General features: G+C 38.1%; 1 protein-coding gene across 3 annotated transcripts; it reads right to left on the reverse strand.

The window, feature by feature from the left end:
- Positions 1 to 462: 462 nt before the first annotated feature.
- USP1 (ubiquitin specific peptidase 1) lies at positions 463 to 12232 on the reverse strand. Of its 3 annotated transcripts, XM_024119679.3 has the most exons (11): positions 11696 to 12232; positions 10980 to 11088; positions 9348 to 9586; positions 7958 to 8078; positions 7300 to 7404; positions 6591 to 6751; positions 4673 to 5352; positions 3843 to 4013; positions 2953 to 3154; positions 2132 to 2216; positions 1861 to 1965 (listed from the first exon to the last, which is right to left on the reverse strand). In XM_024119679.3, the coding sequence occupies exons 3-11, from the start codon at positions 9515 to 9517 to the stop codon at positions 1960 to 1962; spliced, it is 1701 nt and encodes a 566-aa protein (XP_023975447.1). In that variant the 5' UTR covers positions 9518 to 9586; positions 10980 to 11088; positions 11696 to 12232; the 3' UTR covers positions 1861 to 1959. The 3 variants fall into 3 exon arrangements, with proteins under 3 accessions (XP_007108189.2, XP_028345121.1, XP_023975447.1); XM_007108127.4 differs by lacking the exon at positions 2132 to 2216 and having other exon boundaries at positions 463 to 1965; positions 11696 to 12229; XM_028489320.2 differs by lacking the exons at positions 2132 to 2216; positions 10980 to 11088 and having other exon boundaries at positions 463 to 1965; positions 11696 to 12231.
- Positions 12233 to 14674: the final 2442 nt, after the last annotated feature.

Genomic DNA, 14674 nt, shown 5'->3' on the forward strand with positions numbered 1-14674 from the left:
TGAAGTTGTGTGTAACTGTTGTTATTCCAAGAGTTATATATTCTTTGGAATTATATTTCATATTCTTAATACCAAGAATGTCCTTTAACAAGTCATAATCGATCATTTACCAATTTAATATATTTAAAGTGAAAATATGACCAAGTTTTTTGTGCCCAAAGCCTCACCTTAAGTTCTCCAGTTTTGGATTCCATAGTTATATGTCTAAAGGATAACTATTTATGACAATTTAGATGGACTAAGCACAATTTCTCCTACCTGAAATTCAATTTCTTCGCCTCCAAATGTCAGAAAGTATTATTAAAGGTAATTATGCATGTTTATTCTCTTCTATGTATATATATATATATGTGTGTGTGTATAGTATGTGCATATACACACACGTTTTTTAAGAGAATCCAGCTATATTTATGGTAAAAAAAATATGCAAGTAAAAAAATCCTCAAGCATTTGTATACATAGTTAGTTGTTAAGCAGTTTAAATTTTATTGACCTCCTGGTTTTTTAAAAAAAGTTAAATTTAAGGTCACACCTCTAAGTTCAATGCATTATATACAGATCGTGCAGAATATGACTATGAAGAGATACAAATTAGTCCACGCTGAAAAAGATTTGCTAGGGTACAGAATCATTTTCATAAATACATATAAAATTCTTGTGAAGAAAGAAGAGGACTTACTCTTCAGGTTTTCTGAGACACTTTTCAAAGTGATTCAAAGGCACAAAATGTGCACTATTGTGAATACATACACGTGCCTCTAATACAGCCCATCAAAGATCTGGCTTCATGACTTACAAAACTAAATGTACTGAAATGAGATTCTGCTTCTTAGCTGAAAAACCACAGAACCTAAAAACATCATGTAGATATAATTACTCCAAAGTATGGAGATACAAATACAAGCACTTTATTTGAAAAAGCAAACACAAAAGATGATAGGTGTAAATTCAAAGTGTTTAAATGCTTCCATTTTGAATAATTCAGTTAAGAACCTATACAAGTTTGTTCCAGAAGCTAATGCATCAATCACTAGTCTCCACTAAGGAAAATGAATTCTAAAAATTAACATGGTTTTCAATAATTCAAATTTCACTATTTATATAAAAACCTAGAGAGACCAATAATATCCAATAGCTTCAAAAGATAAGCTAAAGACTTTTTGATGTAATCAATTTACCGATATTTGTCCAGGTCTGTTTAATATATACACAGGGAAAATACACTCACTCTATAATTTCTTATAAAATAGCAAGTAAGGAGTAGATGTAGGAGATGTAGAAGGGGAAAGAGAATTCAAAAAGTCCTTCTCTTCAGTAACTTTCACTTCTGAATCATCAAAAAGCAACCACTTCCCCTCATACTCCTTTAAGCTTTGCACTACATATGAAATTTTGTTTTCAAAACCACTCATGTTAATGCCTGTTTGGTCACTGGATTCCTTGTTTCTATCAGATTCACGGGTCCCATTAGTATTGTTAGTCTCAGAATTTCTATTTTCAGCAAATGCTGTACTGGCAACTTTATCAGGATTTGATGCTTTGTTGTATAACTCATAATCTGCTTTACTCTTTTGTCCTCCAAGAAGTCCAACAGCTTCTACATTTTTTTTGTTCAGAACTTTACTTGGCTGGGTATTTCCACTGACTCTAATCGACACTTCTTCATCGTCATAGTTTTCAACCACACCCCTTGCTTCCTCCTCATTCAATGGTTCTGGCTTACCTATTTCACACATTTGGTCAATCACAAAATTTTCCTTATCTAGTTCTAAACTGTTAAGGTCAGTGACTTTAACAGAAGCAGTATAATGCCCACTACTAATTGTAATGCCACTATGCATCACAACTGCAAATAATCCATAGCTGTCGTTGGTTGGCTTTGTGCTCCATTCTTCTAGTGACAGTTTAAGAGGTGTCAGTAAAGGAGTGTTGATCTTGGAAAGTCCACCACCATAACAATCAAACCTTTGGAAGGGGGAAAAAAAAAGGTTTTCTGGGATTCCACTTTATATATATTCAGTTTTACACCCAATGTGAAACCAAGTAAGTCTGAATGAACCCTTAATATTTACTGCTCATATGAATAAAACACAAAGTAAAAAACAAGACCCCAATTTTGTATAATACTTACACAAAGAATACTGAAATAAGTACTAATATTCAGGTGCTTCTGTGAAGGATATATGGCACTTCCCCCCTTAATTTTCTTTATTTTCCTAATTTTGTGCAATAAGAAAATAAATGGCATTAAAAAAAAACACTGATCTTCAAAATCCTTTTCCTTTATACTTAGTAAGTCATTTTAATGTGAAGTCTGTCTCTACAACCAAGATTTGGGGACAAAAAATAAATAAAATTGTACTGTAGCAAAGGAAAAGGCCACACTGAAAGAAAGGACCATGTCATCTTCTGGCATAAAATGTGTAGAGAGCTACTGGTAAGCTCTCATGGTAATTTCAAACAATTCATTAATATAGAAAGGAATAAAAGCTACAATGACATGTATACATGTCAGAAAAAGTCAGACTATCTAAAATGTAATTGGCATTTTTATATTATTGCCTTCAGATATTTAAATTTTCAACTACAGAAGATCTCTCAAATTGTTCAGACTAGTTTTATTTCCTGGCTTACTTACCTTAAAACTAAAATAATTTTGCTTTTTTGCTCCCCTCAAAAAAATGTTGATGTATGTACAAAATTTGTTCCCTGCTTTAATCAATTAATTAAAATAATCAAATAAGGAATGAAAATGAAAAATGTGTGAACAAATCATACGCATTAATACCAGAAGGATTTAAACTGATGCGTTTTTACAGGGAAACTGTTAATAAAACAATAAACTTTTCTAAGGCAATATTTGTAAATTACTTCATTTCAGTAGTTTCTATTACACTATTGTACTGTTTCCTTACTATCATAGCATTTTGAGCAAAACTTTAGAATACTCACTCCAAGCCACTAGCAGCAAAGCACTTCAAATGAATAGTTATAACTTCAGGCATTTTGTCAAACAAAAGACTTCGTTCAGCTTCAGTATAATGATGGCAATTTTCACAGAAATATTTATCTTCTCCTACAATCCTCTCCACTGAAGCAAACTGTGAAATTGCCCATCTCAGGGTCTTCATTTCTGTTTTTGGCTCTGGAGAAACTACACAAGAGAATCCTGTCACTCACAAATGAAAAATCTCTCAGAAATTAAAAACTTAAGCCACAAATTTTTATGTTCAGAATTAGCATACAATTTTAATTGACTAATCCTCCCCAAATAATAACTAAAGAGATTTCTTTTTTTTAGTTTCAGAAACTTGTAAGTTCATCTTCGACAGTGCACATACCTCTAAATTTTTTTATCTGGTCAGCCAAAAAATATTGAGGTCATAGGGACAGCAAAATCAATATAAGCCCTACCCTCTGACCCCATGTGAGAAAGACTTTAATAGTCAATTTACAATATCTGAACAAGTAAACCAGTCTCATGATCACTTCCCATGGCATTACTACACTTTTTGTGGTTTATACAAGAAAAAACACTGGCTCAAATATGGTGTTAACAAAAATATCCTCAGTAGCTCTGAGATTCAGGTACCCAAAAATTAACTTAGTAAAGCATTTCACTTTCCCATTATAACATACTCTACACATCAAAATAAAGATGCCACAATTTTCCAAATGCTAATAACTATTGACAAGTGTAGCTATATAGGCAGATTTTTATTATACCAAAGACACTAAAAGAGTTTTCTCTCAATAATTATACAAGCTACTTATTAGACTGTGTTTTGTTGAAGAAAACTCCAATTATTCCATAGTCCATGCAAGCCTCCAATTTTGCTTACTTTCAGAACTCTCCTCTACTTTGGAAAGCTCATCTTCTTGCACTGGTACACTGATGTCTTGAAAATCTTCTCTTCTTTCTGTTAAGCTTTCACATTCTAAGCAACGAGTTCTTAATACCAGCTGACCTTGAAATAATTTCTCCACTAGCTCAAAACCAATTTGCTCTGCACCTAAAACAAAAAAAAAGAAAACACAAATCTATACGGATGAATTTTTCAGTACAGCCCAAATAACCATTATTCCATTTAAAGTATATCATGGCTAAAAGGCTGATTTTCATATCTCAAACTTGCTTATTAGCATTAAGAGGTGACTTATTCATGAAATATAAACTCCCTGTAAAGATAATTTTGAATATTAATTACTGTTATCTCTAAAAAAAAGTTTCAACACATGTGTGTCTTCTTAACTCCCTTCCTAAAGATACCCCAAAGGATGAAATTTAGTCATGTAAGTTCTACAAATTTTCCCTGAGATCTGTGTGAACCTAAGCAGAAATCCAGTATGGTAATAACTACTTAGCAAATGCAATTTCTTTCATGAGTTTATGTCAAATACTGCATATATAAAGGGGTAAAATATTCTCTTGCCATTAAGATGGACTCTCCTAGTGTATAAACATAAATTACTATTACCTTAAAATTAGTGAGATTCATACACACACACAAAATACATGTAAGCGTAGTGCCTGAAACGCCAGTTCACATTGTGTTAAATTTCTCTTAAAACTTCCGCCAGATATTATACTGTATATGGACCTAAGAAGAGAAAATTCAATTCCGCAGCTGTTAATCCTACCTATCAATGCCCAAGAATAAATTATACTGACCTTTGTTTATGGGCTTAACTTCATTAACAGGCGTGACATTATTCCATGGAGATTCAAGTCCACAACCATTAGCTGTATTATCTTTCTCATACTTCCCCAAGTCCTCTTCAAGATCATATTCATTTTCTTTAGATTGTCCTCTGGATTCTTGGTTTGTTGTTATTTTACCCAGACTACAGAATTTAGAAATAATGCTGGGTTGCTTAGCTGCAGACTTTAACCAGTTTATTTTAACTCTTGATTTCTTTTGTGAGGGTCTCGCACTCTCATTTTCAGAAATGTACTTGGGGATTATTTTAGCAGGAATATCTAATGAATCAACTGTAGCTTTTCTTTTTGATCTGGTTTGTCTCTGGTTTTCTTCCAAAGACTGGTGTTCCTTAGAGACTTTAACTTTTTTCTTCATGTTACCAAATTCAGTGTCACTTTTTCTTTTCCCATTTACTTTTGGCAATTTTTCTTTATAGTCTTCAGAATGCCTCATACTGTCCATCTCCATGCTGTTATTACCACTCATTTCCTCTTTCTTATGTTTTTCTTCTACCTTAGAAGATAACTCTGACACATTTTTTACTTCTTTTTTTAGGAGTTGGCATGTTTCTTGAATGTTTCCCAAAATACACTGTAATACTTCCTGTGCATCATGCTGTAGATATCCTTCATACATAGGGTTGAGTTCCCTATAAGTAAAAATTTCCATTTCATCTATTCCAGTTTTGAAGATATAATACCAAAACAAAAACCAAAAACCACCTTTCCATACAGAAATGAATTCACTTATGGGGCTATCATAAATTATTTAAAAGTCCAAAAACATTTATTCAGCTACTAATTTGAAACTCCTTACCTAAACGTGTAACTAAAAACAAACTTAACCTGATTTTCATTATCACAAATACTTTGATCTTCTAAATATTATTGTTAATAGCTAATATGTATATAGTATTTACTGTGTACCATGCTTTACTCAAAATGCCATATATATATAAAAGTTTTTTTTGGCCTTGCTGCATGGCATGTGGGATCTTACTTCTCCGACCAGGGATCGAAGCCCAACCGTCAGCAGTGAAAGCACAGTCTTAACCACTGGACTACCAGGGAATTCCCTCAAAATGCTTTTTATATTATTTGTATAATTCTCACAATAACCCTATGAGGTAAGCACCATATCACCATTTACAGATAACTTGCTCAAGGTCACAGAGATGCAAAAGTCAGGATTCAAACCTGCTCCTGGACACCACACTACACTGCCTCTTAACAAATGTATGGCAATGTATTACATCTAGGTCTACTCCTAACCTAAATGATTAAATAATTTTTTAAAGACTTAAACCCTGTAGTATTTTGAATAAGGCTATTCTGTATATAGGATAAAGTTTCATTTTTTAAGATAATACTACAAAGAAATCTAATCCAGTTAACGAATATTTCTCTTCTAAGTACATACAACAAAAATAAAATACTTGGAATTTACAGTTCTTTTATATAACGTATTTTGAATATAGACCTATAATTCCTATCTGAAATCCTTAGGACCAAATGTGTTTGGTAATTCAGAAATTTTCAGATTAAAAAAGAATCTGGCACATAGGTAAAATATGTATCAACAACATAATAGGGGCAGTATCCCATAATTACACACATTACTACTTCTACAGAAAAGAGTATGAATATTCACATTACAGATAAATATGAATAAAGACTATAAACAGCCTCACACAAATTCAGATTTAATGAATTTAGCACCAATCGTAAGAAAAATTTTCCAGTCTTTGGAGCCTCTGGGATATTAAGGACTGTAGATCTGTAGTGTCTTATTTTCCTTGCCGTTTATTCCCCCCATTTGTTCACATGTCACTCTCCTCCAAAGAAAGCATGAGCTAAACTGGAATCCTAAAATTATATAAGACTATACCTGAGTGTGTTAAGTAGTCGCCTTGGCTGAGTAGCAAGTTCATCAGTATATTTCTCTGGATTTAAGAGAAAACTAGCCTGAAGCTGTTCAACTGAAATGATCAAGGACTGTAAGCTGCATATTAGTTCATAACTTGCTGAAGAATCTTCTTTGCAATTTCCCTGTCAAGAAACACACAAACATTTTAATTTTTGAACAAATTAAGTACCTTCCCCCTTCTTTTTCTCACTAGACAACACTAGCTTTTCTAAATCTACTTTCGTAACACTAATTTTCTGGAGGTATACAAAATAAACTTAAAAAAAAATTAAGCATATTTTTGGTTACTTTCTATTATGTGGGTTATAATGTTTTTCTAATTACGTAAGTCAAAGGTTTCTTTAAATTTATTTAAATAGTAAAAGTGAGTCAACTTGAAAACAGTAGATAAATAACGGGGTAAAAGGGTACGATATGTTGTGATAGTGGTGTGTGACAGTGTTTACTGGTAAACAGTAAATTAGAGGACTGGAAAAAAACACTATAAAAGGGGGTAATCAAGTTAGCTACTTACCCACAAGATTGAAAAATAATTGCCAATGAGAAATTTAATTCTCAGATGTAATTTGTTAAGAGAAATAATCTTTGTCATTCTCCTCCCAAATCCTCTCTGTATTTATTACTTTTTCATTTCTAAGCAAGTGAATTTCCATTAATTTTATTTTTTTACCTTATCTTTTTGACTGGCTTCATCTTTTAGGGCTTCTTTCTTCCTTGAAATAATATTAAATAAGTGCTTCACTCCAGATTTAAAACCAGGACAAAAATATAATACCTATAAAGTGAGATTGTCTTGAGTATTTACTGAACAAACAATATACCTAAAATCATTAAAACACTATCATGCTTTTTGTAGAGCATGTTCATATGTGCATTACTTAAAATTCTGAGATTAAGATGTGTGTCAAAAATTGTTCTCTATTTCATCATAGTAGCCTGATATCTTCCCTCAGTGCAACAAAGCACTGAGCCTGACCAGATACAAGGGTACAACACAAAACAGATATAGTTCCAAGGGTTAAAATACATATCACCATAGAATCAGGAATCGGACAGAAAAACTAAAAGTTTGGTATCTTCAATTTAATCAACATCTACTCAATTCTGCTATCCCAATTTTATTTAATATATCATTTTCTCTTACCTCAACGGAAATTTGTAATGTGCAATTTGGAATCATGATTATTTTACCCCATTCTGGTTTATTTACGAAGACAGTATTATGGACAACTGAAATCCTCCAATAACCTGAATTCTCAGAAAATATTAAGTGTTACATCATTCTTTGCCTACTAAAGTTTTATTATATAGCAAAATTGTCAACTTACCTGAAGTATACTATTAAGATAACAAGTATTGCCGAGATTATTCAGTCCCACAAACGGTAACAAGTTTTCTCTCTTCTCACAGTTGACAGGTGAGGACTGTGCTGCAGGAACAACTTGATCACTATTAAGTACAAAGAAGAGAAAGGGATAAGGAAGTAGAATTAAAGCGGAACTATTACTTCCATAGATTTAGTCTTTTCCCAAAAGTTGTATGATCTGCAAAGTATATGGATTTTATTCAGATGGCATTTTAAGACAGTTAATCTGTACAGGTGCAAAAATTGCTATACACCCAGAGTAAAAGTTTTACAAGCACTTTAAAAATATTACACTCAACAAGCTTCAAAACAATTCCATTAAAGGACTGTTAATCCCATTTTACAGAGCAGAAAATTGCAGAATTGGTACTATGATTTGTTAAGCCAACAGGACATTTTAATCAAGTAGTTTAACTCTGAATAGAAACCGGGGAATAACCTGAATATGACAGTATTTGGGAGAGGCTGCACTATCTAAGTCAGATTCTGTTTACAAAAGATTAAGAGGAAACAGAGTCTATGAAGATACTTATACAGCTGTTCCTCACTTAAAAATGAATTGTTCACAAGTTTATACCTCTTTTACCTCAGTTTAACAAACAGTCCTCACAGCATTTTTATTTATTTTACAGCTGCTAGCTATAACTCTAATACCTCAAGGTATTTATAGGCACGAATGCTGGTATGCAAAAGGTTCACACCCAATCTCCTAAACTGATTACTGCTAAATATTAGGAAATTATACAGGGGAGCAAATCTACATTAGTCCTATAGCAGAATGCCTATGTGCTGAATACGGAGCAAGTGTAGACTCAACTAGAGCAACTATTGGTGGAGTAAAGCATTCCATTTTGTTCTGATTTCTTTTCAGTCACTGAAAGATTTGTATCAAAAGCATTTCTTTTTTTTAAGTTTATTTTAAATATAATTTGCAATTGTACACTAACAGGTTTGAGAATTCATATACTAGGTATGACTACAAAGTCAAAGTTTATGTCAGGTAACTGTCCCCCACGAATTTCTTTACCCTTACATAAAGTGTGTTGCACTAAAATCAAATTTAAATTGAAAAATAATTTTAGTCAATTAGTATTTCTCTAAGTTAGCCTAATCGGCTGAGCACAATTTAAATGAGTTATAATGTGAACTGTGATGTGATCCCTGTGGGGAACCACCAGTTTTATCCTGTTTCTACTATTACACACTGCTAGACTTGTCTCACTAATGTGTGCTTTTTTATCTCCCTCTATGGACTATCAGGTCAGAATGACTGCAGGTATCAATCCAAGTTCACTACTTTTTCACTGATATGGAATTTTTAAAAGTACAGAAATATACTGAAAATAACATACATTTCAGATCCTCTATATTCAGAAGTTTTTTCTTCATTTTCTTGAGAATCTGTGAAATCCAAGGCTCTCTTGGTTTCCTTTTTCTGAAAAAACTTCAAGGAAAGTCTGTTTTTTTTTGATGGACTACCTCTTGAAAGCCCATTACTTTCACTAGGTATGACACCGGGCATTTTCTCTTCAAATCCCAAGGAGTTGACAAGAATTAATTTATACAGGGACCTTGTAATCACCAATCATATCTGTTAATCAGAGAAAAGGTTATTAGTTTTCACTTATTGGCTGTAGGCAATAAAATCATCATTTCTGAAAACAAATTTACCAAGGAATGGTATTAATTAGAACTTTGTATTTGAAAATCTAATGCCTGCCAATAACAGGCAGTCAATGTTTCATTGCTTAAATGAAGGAGTTGCCATTTGTCCTTAACTTTCTCAAACACCAAAAAAAAGATACTGAACTTTTACTAGCCTGCTATTAGATGAAGGGTCACATCACAAAATACCCCATTTTAGTAGTAGACCCCATTGTACTGGTAATAGTAGTAGTAATGGTAAAGTAGTATCATCAAGGGGTAAAAACTTTATTATCTATTAGTTCATTCAGGAAACACTGAGCAACTATCATCTCTAATTATGAAGTACAAGGTGGGAAACAGAGGGATGAATGGGAAATCACAGGAGTGCTAGAAGTGACTGAGTTCTCCTTCCAAGGTCTTTTCTAGTTATACAAAATAAAGTCTATTTAAAGTATAATCTGCATATAAGGAAAGGCCTAGATCTAGTGTTAAGTTTACACCTAAAAACTTGTGTGATAAGTAATAAACCATATGCAAAGTTGAGATAATGGTGTAAAAAATTGCTGCACTTTGTGTATATCAAATTCTTATGCACTAGAAACCAAAATATACTGACTTTCTAAACTTCTTTTAACTATAGAATTTTTTAAGATACTGCTTTAAGTAGGAAAGAAGAAAAGTTTGCCTTGTGCAAACTTTCTTCCCTGTTTTAAAATAAAACTTTTGGACTAAAAAAAAAAAAAAGGCTCTATTTGTGGTAGTTATTTTACACTTTAGTGCTGTTTTTCATTAGGAAGATATTACTGTCTGACTCGAGTATTACCAGAAAATCACCTAAGAGTCCAAAAACTCAGCAATGACTTTAAAATATAATATAGGTAGAGACTAACAGAACGAACTAAATTTCATCCTTAAGCATAAGCGAAAACCCGGCTGCCTCTGAACTGGGAATTCACAGCACTGAACTCGGCAGTGAAACCACCTTTTTGAGACAACTCAGGAATAACTGGAAAGCCGACCAATTTCCCCATCCCCCCTCCAACTCAATTTACTCTCCTGGCCACTAATGCTACTGATGAAATGCTATCACGAATGATAAACCAGCCTGCACTGAAGTGTCAGGGATCTCTAAGCATTAGCGATTTTTGTAAAAGGTTTTTTCCTGGAAGCCAATTCTAATAAATGATGGAAACTGGATTCTCTAACAGACAGTAACCGGACTTAAATAAATATAAAAAAAAAAAACAATGACCAAGCAGCTGAAATAACATTATCAATCTTAATCAATAAACCACCCCTCCGGGCTCCTCAAAGCAATGATTAAACATTAACATTACCTAGAATATAACATTTTACCAGGTGCCGTATCTTCTGCTATACCATTTCTTGCTCCTGGCTGTCCTTATCACTGGGGGTTGTTACATCAAAAATGTTTCTCCCGTAACTCTAAATCAAGTTTCGCAGAAAAAAAAATAGAACATTAAATGTTCTTGACAAATGACAGTGTGAACACTAAGTCTCATTAGTTTCAAGTTTTCTCCTCTGTAAGATGGGACGACTCAATCCCAACTTTTCACGAAAACTGTAAACAAGAATAACATCCTCGACAAAGGTTTAAGACACGTGCCGTTCTAAATACTTGTATAAAAAGTAAGTTAAACTGCTCGGTAAAATTTAGCAATCACCGACACAGAACAACGTGAGCGCAAACATTTCTTCTCCCTATCCCGCAAACTCTAGGAACGGAAAAGAAAGTGAGAAGATGACGGGACGGTGATGATGTCCGTGCCCGTCAAAGGCTGCACCGGCCCGGCGGGAGGCGTCTTTAGAACCACAGCTCGCGGAGTTGGCCTATTTACTCCCAGCCCGCACCTGCCTTGAGTCCCCAGCGGCGGCGGGAGGGGGCGCCGCCCGCTGCGCGGACGGCTTGGCTGGCAGCTGGGCGGCGGCGCAGCACCGAAGGAGCCCGGGTCCTCCCCGCGGCCCCCTCGGACTCCTGCCGAACTTGCCGCGGCGCCCAGGCACCGGCCCCTCCTCCACGGGCCCTCCTTACCTGGTCATGGCCCAGAGCGAGGTCCGCGGCGGTGACGCCGACGAGTCTAACCCGGCTGAGGGCGGGTGCGACAGGTGAGCCCCTGCCCCGAGCCCCTGGGGGCCCGCGACCCACGGAAAAGCTGGCCGGATCGCCCTCCCCGCAGGGGAGTGACCATTCGCTCTCAAGAGCGGGAACCCGGGCTGCCGCTCGGTCCTGCCTGGCGCCGGCACCGACTACATCCCCGAAGCGGCGCCCGACCGCGCCCGCCCCCGTCCCCGCCCCGGGACGGCAAGGAGCGCCAGAAGCGGCTGCGCTCGCCCGGCGCCCGAACCGCTGGGGTCTTCCTCACTCCACCGCCGACGGGAACTTGGCGCGTTTTCCTCAGTCTCAGGACCCTTCTGTTTTAGCCTCCGCCCGCGCCAGCGCTGCGATTGGAGGTGGCGTCCTACGAAAGTGCCGGTTCTAGTCTCCAGTCTGCAGAGACGCGAAAGGCTAGAGCCACCTCGCGACCGCCACTAGCCCTCCTGGCACGCACGGGCTCCGGAACCAAACGGAACGGTAGTTGCCCCAAGCTGGTAACGGGTTCTGCAGTTGCAGACAGCGCAGGCAGCGTCACGGGCAGCTCGCGCGGGTCCTCGTTGAGGGCGCGCGCTAGGAGCTAGAGGCCTGGCTGGCGGGCTCGAGCCTCACATCCTTTTTTTTTTTTTTTTTTTTTTTTTTAACCATTCGTGCGCGAGAGTTGAGGGGATAGCGTACGGGTCGGGAGACGGGACAGAGACATGGGACGGGCTTCTTGCTCGGGAAGTTACCGCCAGGTGCTCAAATCCACCAATCCGTGATGAACAATCCCCAACCCTGGCCCCCGCCGCCCAGGAGGAGCCAATCAGAAGTACCTAGACAAAAAGCCCACCTGGTGGGCGGGGGAAGGCAGTCCAGCCAATACCAAAAAGAAGAGAGGACGGCTCCAGCCAATCATTGTTGCACATACAGAGTGTTCCTCAGGCGCGTTTCCCCTCCTTCCGCTCTCATTGGCGCTCGAGTGCGCGCTTTCGCTGGCGACTGTTAAGTCTCGCTCAGCGTTTTGTGAATCCTCGAAGGCAGGACGCCAGCGAGGGTGCGGTTTCCGGAGCGAGGCCTTCACAATAAGTCCCGCCCCCGTTTCATGCGTACACACTCGGGTGGAGTTACCCGGGAGTTAGTTTCGGAAAATGGCTGACCGTTTTGCTTGCTCCTCTGCGCTTGAGCTTTCTGTACCGAATCGCAGCCTCAGCCCCCAGGCCATCCAGTAAAAAGAAGCACCGCCATAGATAAGTCAACTCTCAACCGAATGCTACGGAGCTGAGGCTACCTCCTCAGCCCCTCCACGCCTCATTTTCTCGCGATTACCCCTTCCCCTTCCCGACCGGACAAGGAAACGAAAGAGCATTCTTAGGGCCCAGCTCTGGCTGGGGGAGCTGCAAGGGGTTCCTGTACGAGCCCTTACTAACGGGCTCAAAAACAGCGAGACAGGCCTCACCCGGTTTCTGCTTCCGTCTGTTGTTGTATGCCTACGTCGGTGAAGTGACCTCACAAAGCCAGGGTAGCAGTGAAGCACGATAAGTTCAGTCCAAATTCATTTAACCAAGCGTGTTTTGAGGTGCCTAGTGTGTGCCCGGCATTCCCTGCTGCATAGGGGCTTGACATGAGTGGCGGAGAGGAAATGAGTATGCACTTTGAGTAGAGAGCTGAATGAAAGTGCAGGCAGCCTTGGAGGAATCAGGAAGAACGGTCCAGACAGGGAGAAGAGCAAAAGATACCAAAGTCCTCAAAGTTCACGTGTTTGGTGTTCTGGGAGGAAGCAAGGAGCCAGGGTGCTTAGAGCACAGTGAGTCTAGGTGTGATGATTGTGGGAAATGAGATTAGTAACATGGTTGGGGCTCTGATTAAACAGGGTAAGGAGATGGGAGTCATTTGATGGTTTTGAGCTGGGGAGTGGTGTAATTTGTGAAGCGGCTGCTTGTGGTGGTAGACTGTTGACCTTCAAAAGTGCAAGCTCTAAGATCCCCTAGGAGGCTATTCCAGCAGCCCAGGGAATAAATTAGGGTGGCCTGGAATAAGGTGGTAGCGGTGGAAATGTTGAGAACGGGTAGGATTCAGGATATATTTTGAGGTAAGGCCAACAGGATCTGCTGATGGGAAAAAAGAGACAAAAAAAGACAAGGATTTTTTTTTTTTTTTTCACCAAAGCAGTTGGATAGTGGTTTGTCCTTGTTAAAATGGAGAACATTGAGGTAATGATGGGTTTGGTGGGAGGGGCCATTGTTCTTAGACGTAAAGATTGAGATGCATATTTCACATGCAAATAGAGATACTGAGCCAATAGATTTCAAGTTTGGAGGTCAGTAGAGAATTGAGATCAGGAGATATAATTTGAGAGTCACCAAATGGTATTTAAATACACAAGACTTTAATCAATCACCTAGAATGTTATTTATCCTAAAAAATCTGCAGGGCATTGATGACCTCTACCCTTGCCAAGCCAGGAATTCTAAACCCAGAAAACTCCTTAATCTACCCATTTTAGAATCAATATCCATCCCAAATGCTCATTTTAAGAGAGACTTACAAAGCTCCTGATGACATATTTAAGATCATTTAAAAAGCAAAATGAAGTAACTAGGATTCAAGCAACCAAAATGGAGCCGGGTGGCCGTTGTGGATGTGGTTTCAGACATGTTCCTGCATCACAGAGAACTTGAATTTTCTGAACTGTAGCAAACTCAAGGACACCACATGTTTTCAAAATAATATCTTCTAGGGCTTCCCTGGTGGCGCAGTGGTTGAGAGTCCGCCTGCTGATGCAGGGGACACGGGTTCGTGCCCCGGTCCGGGAGGATCCCACATGCCGCGGAGCGGCTAGGCCCGTGAGCCATGGCCGCTGAGCCTGCGCGTCCGGGGCCTGCGCTCCGCAACGGGAGAGGCCACAACAGTGAGAGGCCCGCGTACCACAAAAAAAAA

This window comes from Physeter macrocephalus, chromosome 4, assembly GCF_002837175.3.
Source record: "Physeter macrocephalus isolate SW-GA chromosome 4, ASM283717v5, whole genome shotgun sequence".
Lineage (NCBI taxonomy): Eukaryota > Metazoa > Chordata > Mammalia > Artiodactyla > Physeteridae > Physeter > Physeter macrocephalus.

What these genes read in the sequence shown, in the direction of transcription:
- USP1 (XM_028489320.2), bottom strand. Translation starts at nt 9,517, where the DNA reads ATGCCCGGTGTCATACCTAGTGAAAGTAATGGGCTTTCAAGAGGTAGT. An exon ending in CGACTACTTAACACACTCAG is followed by an intron (nt 5,353 to 6,590) that starts GTATAGTCTTAT and finishes TTTTACTTATAG; the next exon opens with GGAACTCAACCCTATGTATG. An exon ending in AGTAGAGGAGAGTTCTGAAA is followed by an intron (nt 3,155 to 3,842) that starts GTAAGCAAAATT and finishes TCTCTTGTGTAG; the next exon opens with TTTCTCCAGAGCCAAAAACA.